The sequence below is a fragment of the Antennarius striatus genome, chromosome 10 (genome assembly GCF_040054535.1).
Source record: "Antennarius striatus isolate MH-2024 chromosome 10, ASM4005453v1, whole genome shotgun sequence".
NCBI lineage: Eukaryota > Metazoa > Chordata > Actinopteri > Lophiiformes > Antennariidae > Antennarius > Antennarius striatus.
The window spans coordinates 15,717,663-15,736,506 of NC_090785.1; the positions used below are offsets into that span (position 1 = coordinate 15,717,663).

Genomic DNA, 18,844 nt, shown 5'->3' on the forward strand with positions numbered 1-18,844 from the left:
CGGCACAATGTTTTAACCTGTGTGTTTTGTGAAAAGTGTACAAATGTTCTGACGACGAGCACAATCATGATCATTTGAGAAAAGTAATAACTCCCGGAATATGGGTCTTTTTAATCATTGCTGATCAGTGTATTTAATGCCATTATTAGTAATTCAGTTGTAAATTATGTGATGGAACTTATTTTAAATGTGTTTTTATTAAGTAGATGTTACCGTGTCAAGTGATTTTTTGATGTTAAGGCATTATCTACACAAGAGCGGGATCAGATCCAGATTGGAAGAAATTGATTTTATTCACATATTGCACTTGTAATACATTGGTATATAGATGTCAGTCAAAATAAATGAAATAATTCCTTCAGTCCACCGCTTGTAGGAACTCATTCTGCATGAGGTTTTATTTCAACCAGTATCTGAAACCAAAACCAAAACACTGACATACTGAACACCTGAGATTGACACTTTTGTCTGATGTGAGGATTTCATTCATACATTGACAATATGCAATATCACTGTTTCCTATTTTTGGATTTCCGTCCCAGTAGTACTGTCCGCAACAATAATTAATATGATGTGTTGATGTAAATTATGCTACAATTCATTTCAAAGCAAACCAAACAGTTTTTTTTTATGTTATTGACTCTATTAAACAAAATAAAGTGATTCATGTGTGAAAAATGTTGCTTGTATTCTTTTTATTATCTTTTTCTAGAAAAGGTTTATGTAGAGTCAATTTCAGATGAAGATTTGAAGAGTTTGAGAAAGATGATTTCCTGATGAGATTTGTGATCAAATTTATATCACTCTCATGTCTGGACAAAAGATGAGGCCACAACCAGCAGCTGCAGGGTTTTTTCTGACTGAAGCATAAAGACTTGGATTGGATACGACATCCCATCAGGTCAAAAGTTTGTTGTTTGAATGAAGTCAGCCAGCTGTTTCCTAAAGCTAACCTATCACAACTTCAAGTTAAATCAATGCATCTTAATAATAATAATAATAATAATAATAATAATAATAATAATAATAATAATAATAATAATAATAATAATATCAGTTAGAACAGAAGAAACACAGGCTTCATTGTGTTTGACTGACAAAGTGTGTGACCACAGAAAAGCAGCTTGTGTCCATCTGGTCAGCTTCTCTTCTGGACTTTGAATCACAGGTCTGTCGTGCTAAACCCAGGGTTGTTATAAGCCATGAGAGGATTGATTTTTTTCTGGTCCCGCTGAGCTAGTGCTGCATCCAAGGGCTCAATGTACTCCGGTGGGATGACGTCGTACAATTGCTTTTTACAATAATGAGGGGAAAAAATGTAAAATGAGAACATATTCATAAATACAAATGAGAATGGCCTTTGAAAGCTAAACTCACTGAGCCAGACTTTGTTTCACTTTCGGGGTTGGTCATGTAATCGCTGTCGTCCAGGGAGTTAAGGCTGGAGGGAAAAAGGAAAAAGGACAAAAGAATCTTCATGTGCACTGTTCATCTTTTCAGAAAGAGAATTTTGAGGTTTTTCCAAAAGAAAATGTGGTAGTGAACATCAAGTCCTGGAAGCATTTTATGAACCCGTACAGCTACAGAACAGACAGTGAGGCCCCGTGACTCTGAACTACTGTGTCAAACTGCTGTCAGCAAGGAAAAATTAGAAAAGGTCTCCTTACCTGATTTTGTCTGTTTCTGAACTCCCCTCATCCATGTTCAACGCCATGGCTGTGTCAATATTGAGATTCAGGACGGGATTTGCTCTGTCAGCAAATAATGACACACAATCAGAGAAATGTTATATATTAAAATATTTTGCTCACTCATATACAGTATGTTGTGAAAGCTGATGTCTCCTGACCCCTCCGTAGTGTATTTGTTGGTTCCAGGCACTACAGGTCCACTTTTCTCCTTGTCAGACGTCACCATGGATGCAGAGTTCATGGCTTTAGCCGCCTTCAGCTTCCGCTTATAGCTGCAGTGTGAAAACAATCAATCAAAAGAGCCCCATACCTCTCTGGGATCTTTTAACATGATCAGTGATAGTTTGAAAGCTTATTGGTTTTACTGGGGCAAATAACATGGTCAGTTACATATTGTCCTGTTCAATCCTGTCTCTCACTTAATTCCATATCTCTTTTCTTACTTTCTGCGGGTGCACATGAGTGAAGTGGTGAGGACAGCCAGCAAGATGATAAGGCCTGCCATCATTCCCAGCATGATATACCTCAAAGGGTCAGTGTATGGAGGCTCCACAGTTGATTCCCCCTGAAAGAAACACAAGAAGTCTATTTTAAATATGATGTTTTTCGTGTTTGTGTCATTTAAATCATTGTGTATAAACCGTGTGGGAATAATAATTCGTATTACAATCATTGTTAATGTTTTCGTTGTTATAAAATTTTATTTTTGGGGTTCTGAAAGACAAACTTTTTGTGCTCAAGATCTCATCATTTCTTATATCACCAGAGCTGAAGCATGTGCTTCGATGAGGTCAAAGCACATGCTTTGCACCCTCAAACGTAGTCAAAGCACGAAATTCTTTGTTGCTAGAAACACAATCCCACAATTTAGAATTCTGTGGTAATCACTGGACTTTAATGAGTTATCAAATAAAATCGTGTGGACATAAATTACTTTTCAACAATACGAAATCCTGCTGATGATAAATCTGTATTGTCAGAGATTATAAAGGCAATGCCAAGTCCTCTCTGTTATTGTTCGCTTACAAAAACCCACACTTGCAACTTACAAATACCTAGTCCAGCTCTGGTTAACATAAAATCTGTTTTGAGGTAGTAAACAAACAGAGATGATAACAGAATAAAAAAATTAATAATCTCCTCTGCCACTGAATTCTCATTTTTGAATTAAATTACAGTGTAATATATTAAGATTTTTTTTAGTTTAATTGTAGTAATGACTCAAACTGACAGTCCACCCACGTGACTACATTAGAACCAATACGTACTGTATATACATTTACACTAACATCAATAGTCTTAATTGCATGGATAAACAGTAATGAATTATAGCTTCTAAGTTCAATATGTTGTATTTTTTCTAAATCATGGTCATTACTGCTTCAGCCAAATGATATCCCAATCAATAACACACTATTGATCATACAGTAGATGCGGGTTATTTATACAGTATTGTCATATATGTGAAATCATTCAGATTTGTGATGTGTACATTTAACTCATCGTTGTTATAAATCAGATCAAACCCCCAAAAGCTTCCTCTTGACAGAGTTGGCACTGGTCTGGTTTTTTAAGTGAACTCACTGTCACAATTAAACTAAACATGTATTTATTTCTTCTGAGCTGAAAGTATTAATACAAAAGAATTTCACCAGATCACTGGGTTGGCAATTTATCCTGAAGACAGAAAAGAGACACTTTGGGCAAAAAAAAAATGCAGTCCACCACTAAGGCTACTTACAATATTTACAAGACCAAGGTCTACCAGTATTGGATAATTGTCGTCATCAGAGCACTTCTCTACCACTTCTTCTTCGATGAGGGCCGTCCCATTGGAGTAGATGAAATATGCATCGATGATGGTGAGAGATGAAGACCTGAGATAATATATCTTGTTACATATAAAAATAATGATGCAAAATGAACATTTCAAATGCTCTATGTCTAAAATCCTTATGTATTACTACTATTATCGTCTAATAGGAAGTACAGTCCTGCATACTGGAACACTGACACCACCTAGTGAACAAAAATCTATTCTAGCACCAGCCAATACTTTCTGACCTGTCTTCAGAAGCTAGGGATGAGCGAGTACACCACTATCTATATCTGTATTTGTGTCTGTGTCTGTTCAACCATCTAGATTATCTGTATCCGTATCTGTACTCAGAATGGGCGGGGCTTAAACCGGAAGTGGTTGTGGTTTGACCGGAAATGGGTGTGGCTCAAATCACTACATTACATCCTGCTTCAAAGCGATGATGTATTGTAATTGTAAATCTCCGTGTGTTCGTCCGTTTGTCCATTTATCCGTTCGTCTGTTCGTTAGTCCACCAAATATCTTCGCAACCGTTGCAGATAGACAGATGAAACAAAAGGCACATTACTCAGGCGGCAAAGAGGACAGAAATAAGATGACGACCTTGACTTTGAAAAAACTAGGTCGAGGTCAAATTTCAAAGTTTTACACTCAGGAACCACATAAGATAGAAAGACAAGGGAGATGGCCATTGTGAGTAAGACCATAGATCAAGGTTAGTGTCTTGATTTATCTATGCACTAGCTTTGATCTATGATCTACCCTGAAGCTTTGACCCTGATCTACCCTGAAAGTAGGTCAGGGTAAGTCATGGGATGTTGCAGTCTCTGACTGCCTTGTTACATCCCGCTTCAAACGTAGGCTACAGTGAAGCCACGAACAGAGAGATCATGCAATGTCTATGTGTGTGCGAGAGTGGGGCAGAGAGTCTCTGTAGTGTCTCCGTAGGGAGGGACAGGCGCTGTGTGTGACTGGACAATCGCAGAGCGTGAAGACAGTTAGTTATGAGGATTTTACGAGCACGAGTTTTGACGAGTTTTACTCATATTGTGCTCGTATCATCAAAAATGTGTTATCCATACCGGATACTCATCTGAAATGAGTACCCAGCTCAACCCTATCAGAAGCTGTATGGTTTGTTTCATCCATCCATTCATTTTCTTTACACCACTTTTTATCCGCTGTGACGGGTTGCAGGGAGCTAAAGCCTATTCCAGCTGGCTTAGGGAGTGAGGCGGGGCAAACTCCCGACGTAATGCCAGTGCACCGCAGAGCCACAAGGAGACAGACAAGCATACATGCTCACACTCATACCTATGGTCAATTTGGGACTGGCCAATTAACCTGAATGCATGTTTTTGGAGGTGGGAGGAACCTCTAAAAGAACCCACGCAGACATGGGGAGAACATGCAAACTCTGCACAGAGTGAGGCGCAAACCCAGAACCGCCTTGCTGTGCGGCAACAGCGCTACCCACTGCACCATGCCACCCTGATTTGTTTCAATGTGTGCCAATTTACAGCTAGAGGTGAGGAGAAAAGTCACTTGCCTGGAATCTGGACTGTTGGAATCAGAGTTAGGCCTGATGTCAACAATTACAACAGTGGCCTTGGTGGCATCAGTAAGAGCCCTTGAAGTGCAGGGAGTAAAGTTAGTTTTAAGTATATCAAGTATCAAGTGAAAGAAATGTCTTTATTGTGCAATCCAAAATTTTATAAAACATAATATTGCATAAAAATACCTAACAATTTCTTTGAGTTTGTCCTGAACTTCTGCCTCAGACAATTTGAAACCGAGATCAACTTTGTAGCGTCCATCAACATTAAAAATCTGAAAAATGAAAACAAACGAAGCATTAGGATTGAAGTCAGGATAACACTTTGGGTCGTGAATGAAAATCTAGAAATGTGATTTCCCTCACTCGCCTCTAGATCAGTGCTGGTGGAGAGGCCGCCAGGGTCAGTTGCACTCACTTTAACCAAATACTTTCCTTTCAGTGTTATATCAAGTGCCTTCATGGTTCTGTGGAAAGTGGAAAAAAACATTGGTGTGCAGAGTGTAGACACAAGACATTATGACATCATGAGCACCTGGGCATGAAATAACCCACTGCTCCACAGGCCTCATACAAATTGACAGAGACATTACGGATATTTTATGTCTCTCTTTTGGGTGGTTTAATGACTCTCTGCAGTCAACTTTTTGCTTATTTTCTGAGTCTTCGTGACAGTCTTTGTGTATCCTTGTCATTGCCTTGTTCCTCCATTGTTTAGACTCTTTTTGGGCTCATTTGTTATGAGCCGAAGAGCATTGCATACAGTACCATGATGTCAATGGATGACCTTGCACTCACTGAATAATTCCAATGTAAATGTCCTTTTGTTGTGTTGTGACGACATCAAACAGATTCCCCATCTCAGTGATGATATCGTCGGTGTCTTTAAACTCAGTATGCACCACTTTAAATTCTATCTCTTTGAATTCTCCACTGTCACGATCTGTAGCCTGAAAAAGGCAATGGATGGAATGAGGAATGCTCACACATCAAATCCTGTGCTGACAGAATGAAACCACGTCATGTCATACTCACAGTAACTTCTCCAACCGATGTGCCTTTACTGGCACTTTCTGACACCACAACTGCAATGCAAAATGTTAAAATCAGTGAGTTTTAAATACTTAAAAACTCACAAACTCCAAATGAATATATAACTCAATGTGTGTTTGGAGATTTTCACCATTCCAGACATTCCCTAATTTGCATATTTCAACTCTAAACCCACATGACACTGACGCTGTACTATCCTGTTATTGTCTCAGCAAAACATCACGCTCTTTTGAGAAACGCAGTCCTTCCTTATTTGAAACTGAAGCCTTCCACTGAGTACAGAATGTCTGTTCTCTACATTTACAATCTAAGCAAATATTCATATTGATCAAAGCATTAGTAGAACTGCAAAACATGTATTTACTGATTTAAAATTGATTTACTTTTTAATCAAAGGAGTGTGGTGCTCTGGTTGTTGCTCTGGTCTACCAGTAGCTTTCTATAAATACAAATAAAGTCAGATTAAAACTCACAGTCAGATTAAAACTCACCAAAAACAGAATCTGAGAAAATGAACTGCGGTGCATTATCATTGATGTCCACTATGTCGATTACGACTTTGCCTAAAAACAATATTACAGAAAAAGATGTGAGATGTGTTGGTAAGTAATTTCATGTTATAATTGTTTTTGTTTTATACTTTTCTATATCGTCTTTTGCTGACCTGTTGAGACGCTGCTGTTTTCTCCCTTCTCTGTGAACACATCCATCACCTGGGCCTCGATCACTGCCTGGACACATTGTTCATAATCCAGGGTCAACTCTGGGTTCACTCTGATTTCCCCATTAGGATCCACGATAAAACTATTGCAGGGCGTAAAAGAGCCATTGCATCTGCATTTGATGGATTCCAGTTCATAGACCAGGGAATGGTTTCCATCTTTGTCGTAAGCTAAAAAATTCCCAACAGGCTCAGTGATGGTGGTGTTTTCCTTCACCTTGAAAGGACCTGTCGGCCTGAACTCTGGCCTCTCATCATTCACGTCCAGGACATTCACCTCCACCCTTACTATAGCTTTAAGCTGCCCCAGATCTGTTGCCTCCACTTGCAGGATGTAGTTCTTGCGAGTACTCTCATAGTCCAGTTCAATATCTGGATCTACAGTGATGTCCCCTCTGTAACCCTGTTTGTCTAAAAAGGTGCGGATGATGAAGCTGCCAAAGCTTCCATCAATGATGCTGAAAGAAATGCGGTTGAAGTCTTTCGTTTGGTCCAAATCCTCGGCATAAACAGAACCAGCATAAGCCCCTGATTGGATGCAAAAATACTATCAATATTAAGGCATGCAGTTATGGACACTTTGAAGGGTTGGAGGAAAAATCTGACCTTTGTCTCCTTCCCTAACTTGGAACGTATAAGAGGAAGCATTAAATACTGGTTTGTTGTCGTTGACATCCTGAAATGCATCAAAAGGAAATAGTTGTCATCATCATCAGATGTGGCCGGATCAGTAGCAACAGAGTGTCGATAATGTTCTCCCAACGGCTGAATGCCTACCTCAACATTGATGATAACTGTGACCATGGTGGACAATGGGGGACTGCCCTTGTCTGTAGCGGTTACATTCAGCTCGATCTTTCCTTCCAGGTTTGGGTCAATGGCCTCTCGATTAAGTATACCGCTGTTTGTCAACAGACCGGTGTCAGGGTTGATGGTAAAGTTATCACTGTACCGGCTTGGTACAATATCATATACTATCTGGCTGTTTACTGTATCGGGGTCATCTGCATCAGTTGCCTGTCCAAACGAGAAACATTAAAAGATTTGTTGTTTAATAGTGTAATTATTCTACTGTATCAAAAGTGTGTGATCACTCAAAACAGTTATGAAGTTACAGTCTATGAATATGATGTTAGGATAGCTTCCACTTGCCTGGGCAGAGAGTTTGGAACCTGGCTACAAGGTTCCCATTCAGCTGCAGCAGTATGACTGAATCTTAACACTGACACTCAGTGATAAATCTTAAATCCCAGCTAAGAATGTTTTAGAAATTATCCAAAACGAGTTGAAGAGGGTTGACATCAGGACTTTGGTCAGGCTAAAATAAATCCGTCCACACCAAATTAAAAAAGGTATTTCTGTATGAATCTGTCTTTTGCCACATTTGTCTTCACAAATTTTGTGTCCGATTAGCGTTTTCATTTATCTTCACTTATTTGTTCCTCATGGCTTTGAAATTGTTATTCAACAGCAGTGCACAGATTTAGTAAAAGGAGATTCCCATAACATAAATTATGAAAAATAGCCTCAGGCTAAGAGAAAACAAAAACACGTACACAAAGATGTCAGTATCCTCCAGGGACTAAAAATTCGAATGAAACTAAAATGTTAGAATTATTTTGTGTATGTCGTGAGCATTTTTCATTAGAATTCAGCATTTATTAACACGAAGAATCAAAGTAACCAGAGACCTGAGAATACCTGTGAAATGGAAATACCAACAGTTCAATTGTAATTACCTCTATCCTAACTTCAAAAGCTCCACCCTCTTCGACAAACACCAGGTAAGAGTCTCGGTTCATGACTGGATACTGGTCGTTAATGTCAGTCAGGGTGATCTCCAGCATTGTGGTGCCGACCTTCCCTCCCGTGTCCATGGCCTGCAGAGTCGCTGTATACAGAGATCTGGCCTCACGATCCAAGAGAGTTTGACTTTTTACATATATTCTGCCTGAATTCTGATCCACGTCAAAATACTGTAATCTGAAACAGAGATGGCGAATGTTCAGTGGTGAGGCCACAGCAAAAAAAAAAAAAAAGGTAAGCATCATTGTATTGAAACAATCACAGACATACATGCTTGCTGGAAGTAGCTTGTAGATAAGTCTGTCTTTGTCCATTGTGTCCGGGTCCTCTGCCTGGGAGAAGAAGAAAAAAAGTGTTCTCCTCTGCTTTCTAAAACAACATCCCAGCAAATGTCGAGCTTATTTGAAACCTTACAGTAATGTTTGCTATCGTCATGCCAACAGGAGAGTGCTCAGACACATTCAACCTATAGGTGCTCTGTGGGAACGTTGGGGTCATGTCATTGATGTCCTTGATATTAATAGTGACTGTAGCACTGGACCTGAAGCTTGGTTTGTCATCATCTATGGCAATCACCTACAAACCACCATATCACAAGTATAACAAAGATCACAAACTGGAAATGTGCTTCAGAAAACAAACGTAACTTTAAAGCTGTTTGTGCCATTATCAGAAGTGCCTTACTTGTAGAACCATTTGCTGTTTGTCTTCAAAATCCAGGTTTGGGGTCTGCTTGACCACAAGCTGGACAAAGTTATCTGACATGGTAAGTTCAGGTTCCACAGAAAACACCTCTTTATCAGCTCCCTCCAAGATTAGGCGACTTTTGGAACCCTGTAACAAGATGAATGTGGTCATACATTACAGGAACTTTCCTTTTTCCCTTTTAAAGAGAGAGAGAAAGAGAGAGAGAGAGAGAGAAAGAGAGAGAGAGAGAGAGAGAGAGAGAGAGAGAGATGTATTTTTTTTCAAACAATAAAACTCCTTTTCCTCTTGCCTTATCCTGATCTTTGACCTTCATGTTGAAGGAAATGGGGCCTAAGGAGTGCTCAAAGACCTCTCCGGTGAAGTGACTCCACTTGACACAGGAGTGCTCATCTCCTGTTTCATTACACTTGAAAAACTCCGGTTCGTTGTCATTGATATCAAGAATGTTGATTCGCACAAGTGCTGTGACACTGGCGAAGACCCCGTGGATGTTTCGTTGCGACTCAGTACCCTACAAAAGAAAAAGATGTGAGTGGAGTGGTGTCGATATTCATATCTTACATAGTTGAGTCTTTCCTGTAAGTGGCATTTAAAATAAAATAAAATGAAAAACTAAAATTGTTCATTCATTATTACTTCTTATTAAGTAGAATATAAAACATAAATGTACCTTTACAATCAGTTCAACAACGTCACCAATAATTTCTCTGTCAATATTTGATAATATACATATGACTCCATCCTCTCTGGAGATGTTAAACAGGCCATCTGCTGAGGAATCTGTCAACCGTGGTTAAAACATTGTTTACTAATTCGCTCAGTGCAAAACAAATTAAATTATTCTAATTTTCATTCTGTGTCTTACTTTCAATGCTATAGATGATATCATCATTAATTCCTGTGTCCTGGTCCATGGCAGTCACTTTCAAAACAGTCTTGCCCTGGCAAGAACAAACACAAATGGAATTAACTGAGCGAACAATTGAGAGTAAACATTTTAATTCCTTTTCATTCAATTTTCGTCCAAATAAAATCCACCAGTACTCACCACAACAGAATTCTCTACAACGCTTTCTTCATAGGGAAGACCAATAAACCTTGGATCAAGGTCCGGGACATCATTCACCGTAATGAAGGAAAAAGCAATACTTGACAAGAATTTGGTTTCATTATAATGACATTTGCCTCCACCATCCTGTCCCGGGAAACACAAGGATATTGAAATTCAAGGATGATACTCTACTGATTACCATTTACCATGTTGTTTGTATGAAGCAGATGAATCATCGTAGCATAAAGACTGGAACAGAGGGGAAAAGTTAGTCCTAGGTAACACATCCAACAAGCAGCACCTCTCAGGCTGAAATATACTCATTAAAGTATAACGGGCTTATTTCATAAGGTTGGGCTCTTGGCCATGAGGAGCCAGCATAAAAATTTCCCTCTGTGCACAATTGCTCTGCCAAGCAAAGTGAGCAAGTTGTTGTCTGTAGTTTAAGATTAAGCGAACATGAGAATGATGCAGAAAATGCAAGCAATTACAAAAAAAACAGCAACAAGACACATTTTACAAAAATTTGTGTGTTGTATGTTGATCAAGGCACATGAGATTTAAAGGATGCATGGCCACTGCAACTTCCCCTTAAATAATTCAGGTAAAAAGAAAAAAAAGAAACAAACCTGTACTTATCGAGTTGCATGATACTTACCGTTGCATTAATCTTTAGTTGATAGAACTGGTTCATTGAAGTGTAATTCAGAGGTCCCTTTAATGTGACTATACCTTTTACACTTGAAATGCTGAACAGATTTTCTCCAGCTTCTGGAATAACCTAAAAAAAAAAATTTATTCAATAAGATTTTTGGAACATCAAAATACATTATTGATAAATTTCATGATTTAGAGAGGAAGCTTACAGTATCAATGTTGTAGCGAACAACACCAGCATTCAAACTGTCAGCATCAGTGGCGTGCACCGTAAACAGAGTCGTACCCACAGGGATGTCCTGACACAATGGATGGGGAAAAGAACAGTGTAGAAGCCAAACTTACAACTGGTACAGCATTGATGACTGGTGCAGTAAACATTAAAGGATTGGCAAATTGATGTGTTGTTCTCACAGACACATTAAGTACGTGGTCAATTAGCATTCTGTTGCCTTGGTAAGATAATCAGTAACTTAAATATGTTTGACTTACTTCTGGGATGTCAACGTCATATGTAGCTTCCTGAAATACGGGTCGGTTATCGTTGGCCTCTTTCAATACTATCTTCACTTTCTGTGGTGTCTGGAAGAGATTTCATGTTTTTGTTTGTAAATTCAATCAACATATTGATAAGGAACACATAATTAAAAATAAATGTCACTTACAGTATTGGGACCATCAGATACATGAACAATGATCTCGAATATATCATATGTCTAAAATAAAAACAAAAACTAAATGAGAAATGAGAAATGTTATCAACACAACAACAAAATGGAAACAAAACTATTAACAACAGAGGGGTCTCTGCACCATACCTCTCTATCCAGTTCCTTTTCGACAAATACCACTCCTGTGTTTTCATTAACCTTAAAGTACGTAGCATTCGGGCCATGGAGTGAATACGTCATTGTGTCATTGTCTCTGTCTGTTGCATTGATAGCAAATGCATAGCCACCTACGAAATCAGCATGCATAAATGTGTGCAGTCTTGTGCAACATTTATTGAGGTATCACGTCACGTCAAATAGAACCGATTTCAATACTTCACACACAGACATACCTATGGGGACGTCTTCACACACCTCTTCAATAGTATTGTAGATATAAGGACCAGTATTTGCTGTAAAAAAAAACACATTATAAAAAGAATGTTTAGTATTCGTGTAGACCATCATAATATTACTCTATTACTCCTTCAATATGGAAACCAAAAATAATGAATCATGATAGTGTCATTATAAGTTTGATAATACCTCAAAATGAGCTTGAAAATTTAAGAAATGACAACCTGCCCAAATCCGTCCACCCAGTTTCATGTGAAGAGTTCATGTGAAACTGAAAGCCTGATCCAAAAAGTACTAAAGTAAAAAGTAAAATGAGTACTCACCATTAGTTAAACTAATGAGACATACCATACTTAGCAACAGCAAATTTCGTGCAATCCCCTCCATGTCTGTGAATGGAAAAAAAAACCCATAGAAGTCAGGCAAACTGATATAATTCATTGATTCACTGATCAGTTAATCAACAGAAATTTTGTTAGTAAGAAGTCTAAAAAGAGGAGAACCCCAAAACAATTTCAGGACAAAGGAAATTCATCCTGGGTTTAATCTTGACATAGATTGAACTATTTCCAGCTATACAGGTTTTGGTGATGGTGAGGTTCACAGAGGTAGCTGTCTTTCTTCTGCTGTCTAGTTGCATTATATGCTGCAAAAGGTGAGTAAGTGATCCATAATCACCTTCTGTACCCAGGTCCACCTCAAGATTTGACCACCTCCCTTGTTTAACCAACAGGCGTCATTGAATTTTATTATACTTTAATCTCTGAAGAACCTTTGGACATATCTTGCAATAAACCTTGCAATCACATATAATTTTCCATGGGTCTCTTTGGCAGAAGCAGTAACTGATTAGTGATGAAGTAGAAACCTGTTGCCACAGTATGAGGTTATACTAAATTTTAATTGGAGATAAATTCTCATGACAAGATGTCAAGAATCTAACGTTCTAATTTTTGTGTTATAATTCATGTTACACAGTTTCAAAACATTTTTTTTTAAAAACCCTCAAACTGAAAAACTTGTTGAGACTCTAGAAAGCTTTGAGATATTTCTATAATGCAAAATTTTATTTAGAAAATATTGAAAGTTCAGCCAAAATTTCATTTTCTTGGATGACATAAATTATTATAGGGGGAGTCTCCCTTCGGGGTCTTCAGCAGTCCTTCATACACACACGTACAAATTGGAAGAGGTAATTAATCAGGCCACAGTGTTTCAGAACATTCAGGTGAAGTCAGATCTTACAGGTTTCACATATTCTGTCCATTTGGACCAAATCTGATAAAATGTATCTTTTTGTACTTTAAGAGTAAATGACAATTTTCCATAATGTAAATATCATATATAATGTCCAGCCATTCATCAACAGTCAGTGGTTCAACCCTTAGCCATTTTCTTATAACAGTTTTTTCACTTGCTGCAAGCAAAATACCAAGCAACGTGTTATTGTTATTACAGACATTTTCAGTTGATACATTTCCCAAATATCCAGTAAGGTTGTACAATGGTACACTTCCAGAAGATGTGAGAGTGATTAGCTTCATTTGTCCTGCAAAGTCTCTAACAGGCATCTCCAGTGCCCTGATACCGTTTTTGAGTTGGTGCAATAAAAAAAACCTCACAACATTCTTCCACCAAAATTCACTTCAAGTATTTGATCCTCTTGCGGTCCACTGCAAACTGCATATTCTGTATTTAATTATTTTTCCCCATTTCCTTTTTTATGTACTCTGTATTCTCAGTTTTTGACTGTTGGACACCATCATGGATGGATGGATGGATGGATGGATGGATGGATGGATGGATGGATGGATGGATGGATGGATGGATGGATGATAGATAGATAGATAGATAGATAGATAGATAGATAGATAGATAGATAGATAGATAGATAGATAGATAGATAGATAGATAGATAGATAGATAGATAGATAGATAGATAGATAGATAGATAGATAGATAGATAGATAGATAGATAGATAGATAGATAGATAGATATTGCACTATAACACAGAAATTAATTTTTTACAAGTTTGGGACTGAGTTAATGCTAAGAATGACAGTAGGAGTCCTGTAACGAGTTTCCCCCCAGGTCTTTTTCAAATTTTGAATGAAATGGTATCTAACTTGCAAATACAGTATCTATAGAAATTATTTTTCCCCAACCCATTTTGTTCTTGTAAGACCTCAAATCTCTGGAGCACCCCCTTGTGGACAAATGAATAATAGAAACTTAAATCCTTAGAAATCCATCTTTTAAATCCGATATCACTTTTGTTTGGTGCAAAGTCAGAGTCAAATGCACACCAAATGCCAAGATTTTAATAGAACGTCCAAGAAAAGTTCCTCTGAGACCATCAGTTCATCCTGTAATGTCTTTTCTGCTATTAAAGCTACAATAGGTATTCCTTCAATAACTGTATTTTCAATTCTCTTCCACCCTGCAGTGTATGTTGGGGAGCATAAACAGACTGATGGTCTCAGCTGAGCTGCCAAACAATATTCCTGCAGACAGGGACGTCCTATTTCACCCCGATCTTTTCTTAATTGCAGAGTTTTAAATGTAATTAGATGGAGACAATTGATTAGATGGAGGCAATTGATTCGCTGTGGCGACCCCTGAAGGGAAAAGCCTTTTTAAAGAGTTTTAAATTTAATTCCGTTTCCCTTGCCATATACACCGAGATAGTAACCTGTCCCATTATAGTTGTTTAGCAGGTATTCTGACTGGCAAGCACTGAAATGAATAAAGCATTTGATAGAGAATATTCCTGCTGATTCACTCAACCTCAGGGTTCAGACGCTCGGGGGGGTTTTTTTGTTTTGTTTTATTTATTTATTTATTTTTCTCTCCCCCATTTGTTATTGTTCTTGTACTTGCTAAAATTGAAAATTGAAAAGAAAATAAATAAATAAATAATTTTAATAATAATATCAAAATAATTTTGAATGCTTGAAAGAAATAGTAGTGTAAAATAATTTTCTAGTTATTTTGTGTATTTTTTTTTTGGCAACTGATTTACACCTAATTGCAAGTTGAGGGGAGACAGTCTGAATCTGTTAGCGTAGAAAGACGTTAACAAGAAAACAAAACTTAAGGATCAGTGAAAATAATTCAAATAATAATTACAAATTAAAATGTGTATAATAATGATTTCCAAGTTGCCACACCTATTCACCACACCCAATTAACAACATGACAGAAGGTGTTGTGAACACTAGCTGTAATCAAAGCAGGGCTATAACATGTTGTAAATGTTATTTATAGAGAGCTGAGTGATGCTTTCTGCCTGGTGAGATTTCATTACGTTTGAGGAAGTACACTGATATCTGCATTATATGACCTGATTTTGAACTGAAAAATGTGCTGCATCATATTGTCTAGTGTATAACAAACATTGGAAAAATATATAAAAGATAGTATTATATCACCAACAAGTTTTCTTTACTGTAACTTGGGAACACAGACTTTTGTTTAAATAAGTCAAAATTAGTTTTCATAAAATCAAGAGAACTTTATTATATCCCTGAGGCTGATCTTGCATTCATAACTTAAATATTTAGGAAAATGCTCCCTTCGACGATTTTAAGACACTGAGATCGAGTCTGAGATTAAAACAATCTTAATCTTCTAAGAGGTTTTGTCGTGAGTTCCTCTATGTACCTCAGTAAAGACAAAAGAATATTCTGATTTGAACATTTTGCTAAATTTTGAATGTGATGCAATGACCTCAAGTTTTGATAAGATCGTTTCATAAGATTGTTTGCTTCTAATATTTACTTATCAAAAATGTTCAATACAACATTTTTCACCACAGAGCATATAAGAGAAAAACAAACATTTTTTATTCAACATCAGGATGTTTCAATACAAATATATTTAAAAAACTGTTTGTGCTCTTTCTGTGGTTGACATAGTGACTAAAAACATAACTCTAGCACATTAAATATAAGTTGAATTGCAGCGATCAAACTTACCACATGACATTCACAGAGGATCCTTTTGATACTGATGTTAGATGAGACCTTTGGCTCTTGTTTCTCCTATGTTTAGGGTCCTATAAACATTAATGATTAACAAGTACTGGAAGTGTAGCACTGAACATCCTGCTTTTGTCTGTTTCTTTAAGAAACACCAAAATGTATCTTACTAATGTGAAAAGGGCCAGCTTTGAAAAATTGAAAATATCTGCCTGTTGTTTGCTCTCACACATGGCTGACAGTAGGCGCGTTAAGCCTGGATAGTGATGAGAAACTCCTCCTCCCCCATCATTGGTTGCCAGCAGTATTACATGGCATCTTGCCATACAGGGTCACCACAGACATACCAAAACCAGGGAGCATATGAAATGGTCTTTTGTTTAAATGGGGTGCTTTTGTTGTCATGACAACAGCAGGAGGTTCTCTGCTTTAGTTGCCAAAACGAGTCTGTGAATCTCATCACAGCCAATCAGTGGACCAATGTTGTTGTGTTTTTTTATCAGAAAGCACAAATCTGTGTACCTCCTTAATGAGCTCTTCCCAATCAGCCCCCATTTACTCCCACCTCTGCCTTTTCCCCTGATTAAAAGGCAGACAAAGGATTATTTTCTGTGCCTGTTTGATTCACTAATAGTAAGACGTTTGCCTCACTGTTCCACAGCTCTTTATCCTGACATTAAACATCACGCAAAAACTTTTAGTTTCTATTTAACATGTTTAATATAGAGGTAGACAAGGAGGGCATGCATTTACCCAAACCCAATGTGTGTGTAAGCAATGATCCAAATACAATAGTGAATATTTTAGTGCCAAGAATTTTAATAGAAGGAAAGAAAACACATATCATCAGTGCGATTCGTCTTCTGCACATTTTGTATGGTTGCACTTGAAACATGTCAGTCCAGCTAATAGTTGCCACATGTTTCAAGTGGTGTACTAACCAACTAATCAACTTGCAGCATAACATTGCTGTACAGAGAACTATGGTCCTGGGTGGCTTTACATGATTCAATTAAATTGTCAGACATCACATATCAAAGTGGATCATACTAGTAGATAGTGAGCCTTCAATATTACTTGAAGAGGTTAAAATAGCATTATGATGAAAATGATTTTTAAGATTTACAGAATGTTATTTTTAAAGGGTTACCATCAACAAAGGTGCATGGGAATAATTGTTAGTATTGATCTCATTATTCATATTCTCAAGATGGAAATCTGTTCCTATAATTTAATCCAATTACATTATGCTTAACAGTAAAGTGCAGTACAGTACAAAAGTTCCACACAACCCAACAATAAACACGTGTAAATGGGTGGAGATACTATGAAACAATTGTCAACAGGCTTCCCGTAAACATAAGGAACACAAGTTAAAAAATAATCTATTTAAGTGGCTGAATGACCCCAGCATTGAGCTAGGTTGACTTTCACCACGTAGAAACAATAAAAATATCTTTATCGTAATCATGCATGAAGCACACTGGCTTGTAACTCACGTGGATCAAATGAATGACGGCAAGAATTAGAATGATTAGGCCATAATATGCAACAAAACAGCAAACTCATTCTGACCAGAAAATCTCATAAATTATGTCAAGTATCATTTATAAAATTTGAAAGGGAATATAGGCAGTGTGGTCCTATTTGGTTCTTTTTCATCACCTTAAGTGTATGGATGCTTAACTTTACTTATCCCGTCTGATTTTTTTGTTTCTGAGGGATATAGTGTACGCCACTTATCCCTTTCAGATAAGATTTTGCATGAAATAGTAGAGAATATTAATATAGATACTGTATATTAAATTATATTAAATGTTAAATATTTTTACTAATAAACCAGCAATACTGTTTAATTTGAGATAATACTGTGGGAAGAAGATGTTTTATGAGCAGTAGATCAAAAACAACAAAAAAGAATCAGTGGGACTTGCTTAAGGTTGTTTGTCATTTCTTTGTCCAGTTCTTTGTTTCCTTGCTCCTCTTGATTTACCTCGACCTGATTGCCTGAGAGCCTACACAGACTTTTATGAACAGATTTATTTTTCATTCATACATCATCTCAGGACTGATATATACAGAAACAAAACATCTGTTTGTGTGCTCATGTAAACCAATGGGCAAGACCCAATAATTCACCCATATGCTGTGTCTATTCTTTTTCCTAAGGGAGGAAGTCACACCACCAAGATAGAATTCCACACTGTCACAAGCCAAGGATGATAATGCAACACCGAAAGCCCACTGATCTGGATTCAAACATAAAACCTTCTTGTTGTGAGTGCTCCCTACTGCACCATCACACCACAGTGCAGTGATACATATTTATATTGCCATCATCACAGAGGCAGTGGCACTTCTGTCCTATTCCTGTACAATGATTTAGGGGTTTTTTTTGTCTGTCATTATAACTTGTTCAACTGCCATGAATAACAATCAGTATCGAGGACTCTTCTGTTTACATTCTCAAATTACCTTCATAGTTGTGAGATGCTACTTTTACTGAGTACATGTGTACGGATTTGCAAGGAGAAGTCTAATTTATCTCAATTAATCAAATAAAAACATGCTCAAGAAGTTTAAATCGGTAATCCGTTCATTTTTGCTATAAACTTGTTCAGCTTCCAGTTCCTCGGTATCTGGTGCCCTCATCTGGTAACTGAGTCCTCATAAATACTTTGGAATTGAAGAATTCACAGCAAAAAAATAATCATATTGTGATGTTTCTCAAATTA

The 18,844-nt window shown here is 37.4% G+C and overlaps 1 protein-coding gene across 1 annotated transcript; it reads right to left on the bottom strand.

Annotated features, from left to right (window-relative positions):
- Positions 1–284: 284 nt before the first annotated feature.
- Positions 285–16,322, bottom strand: cdhr2 (cadherin related family member 2). The gene is made up of 31 exons (XM_068325900.1): positions 16,107–16,322; positions 12,452–12,517; positions 12,125–12,184; positions 11,880–12,019; positions 11,727–11,777; positions 11,554–11,643; positions 11,271–11,360; positions 11,063–11,185; positions 10,402–10,548; positions 10,219–10,294; positions 10,024–10,133; positions 9,643–9,864; positions 9,330–9,479; positions 9,060–9,221; positions 8,916–8,977; positions 8,579–8,822; positions 7,617–7,856; positions 7,446–7,515; positions 6,783–7,367; positions 6,610–6,681; positions 6,101–6,150; positions 5,864–6,015; positions 5,436–5,532; positions 5,252–5,340; positions 5,060–5,140; positions 3,433–3,568; positions 2,135–2,256; positions 1,850–1,963; positions 1,668–1,751; positions 1,378–1,441; positions 285–1,291 (listed from the first exon to the last, which is right to left on the bottom strand). The coding sequence occupies exons 1-31, from the start codon at positions 16,114–16,116 to the stop codon at positions 1,163–1,165; spliced, it is 3,888 nt and encodes a 1,295-aa protein (XP_068182001.1). The 5' UTR covers positions 16,117–16,322; the 3' UTR covers positions 285–1,162.
- Positions 16,323–18,844: the final 2,522 nt, after the last annotated feature.

Bases quoted from the DNA above. Each gene is read 5' to 3' on its own strand.
- cdhr2 (XM_068325900.1), bottom strand. The intron at 3,569-5,059 runs GCAAGTGACTTT...ATATTATCTCAG, and splicing joins TCCAACAGTCCAGATTCCAG to GTCTTCATCTCTCACCATCA. The intron at 1,752-1,849 runs GTCAGGAGACAT...ATTTGCTGACAG, and splicing joins AACAAATACACTACGGAGGG to AGCAAATCCCGTCCTGAATC.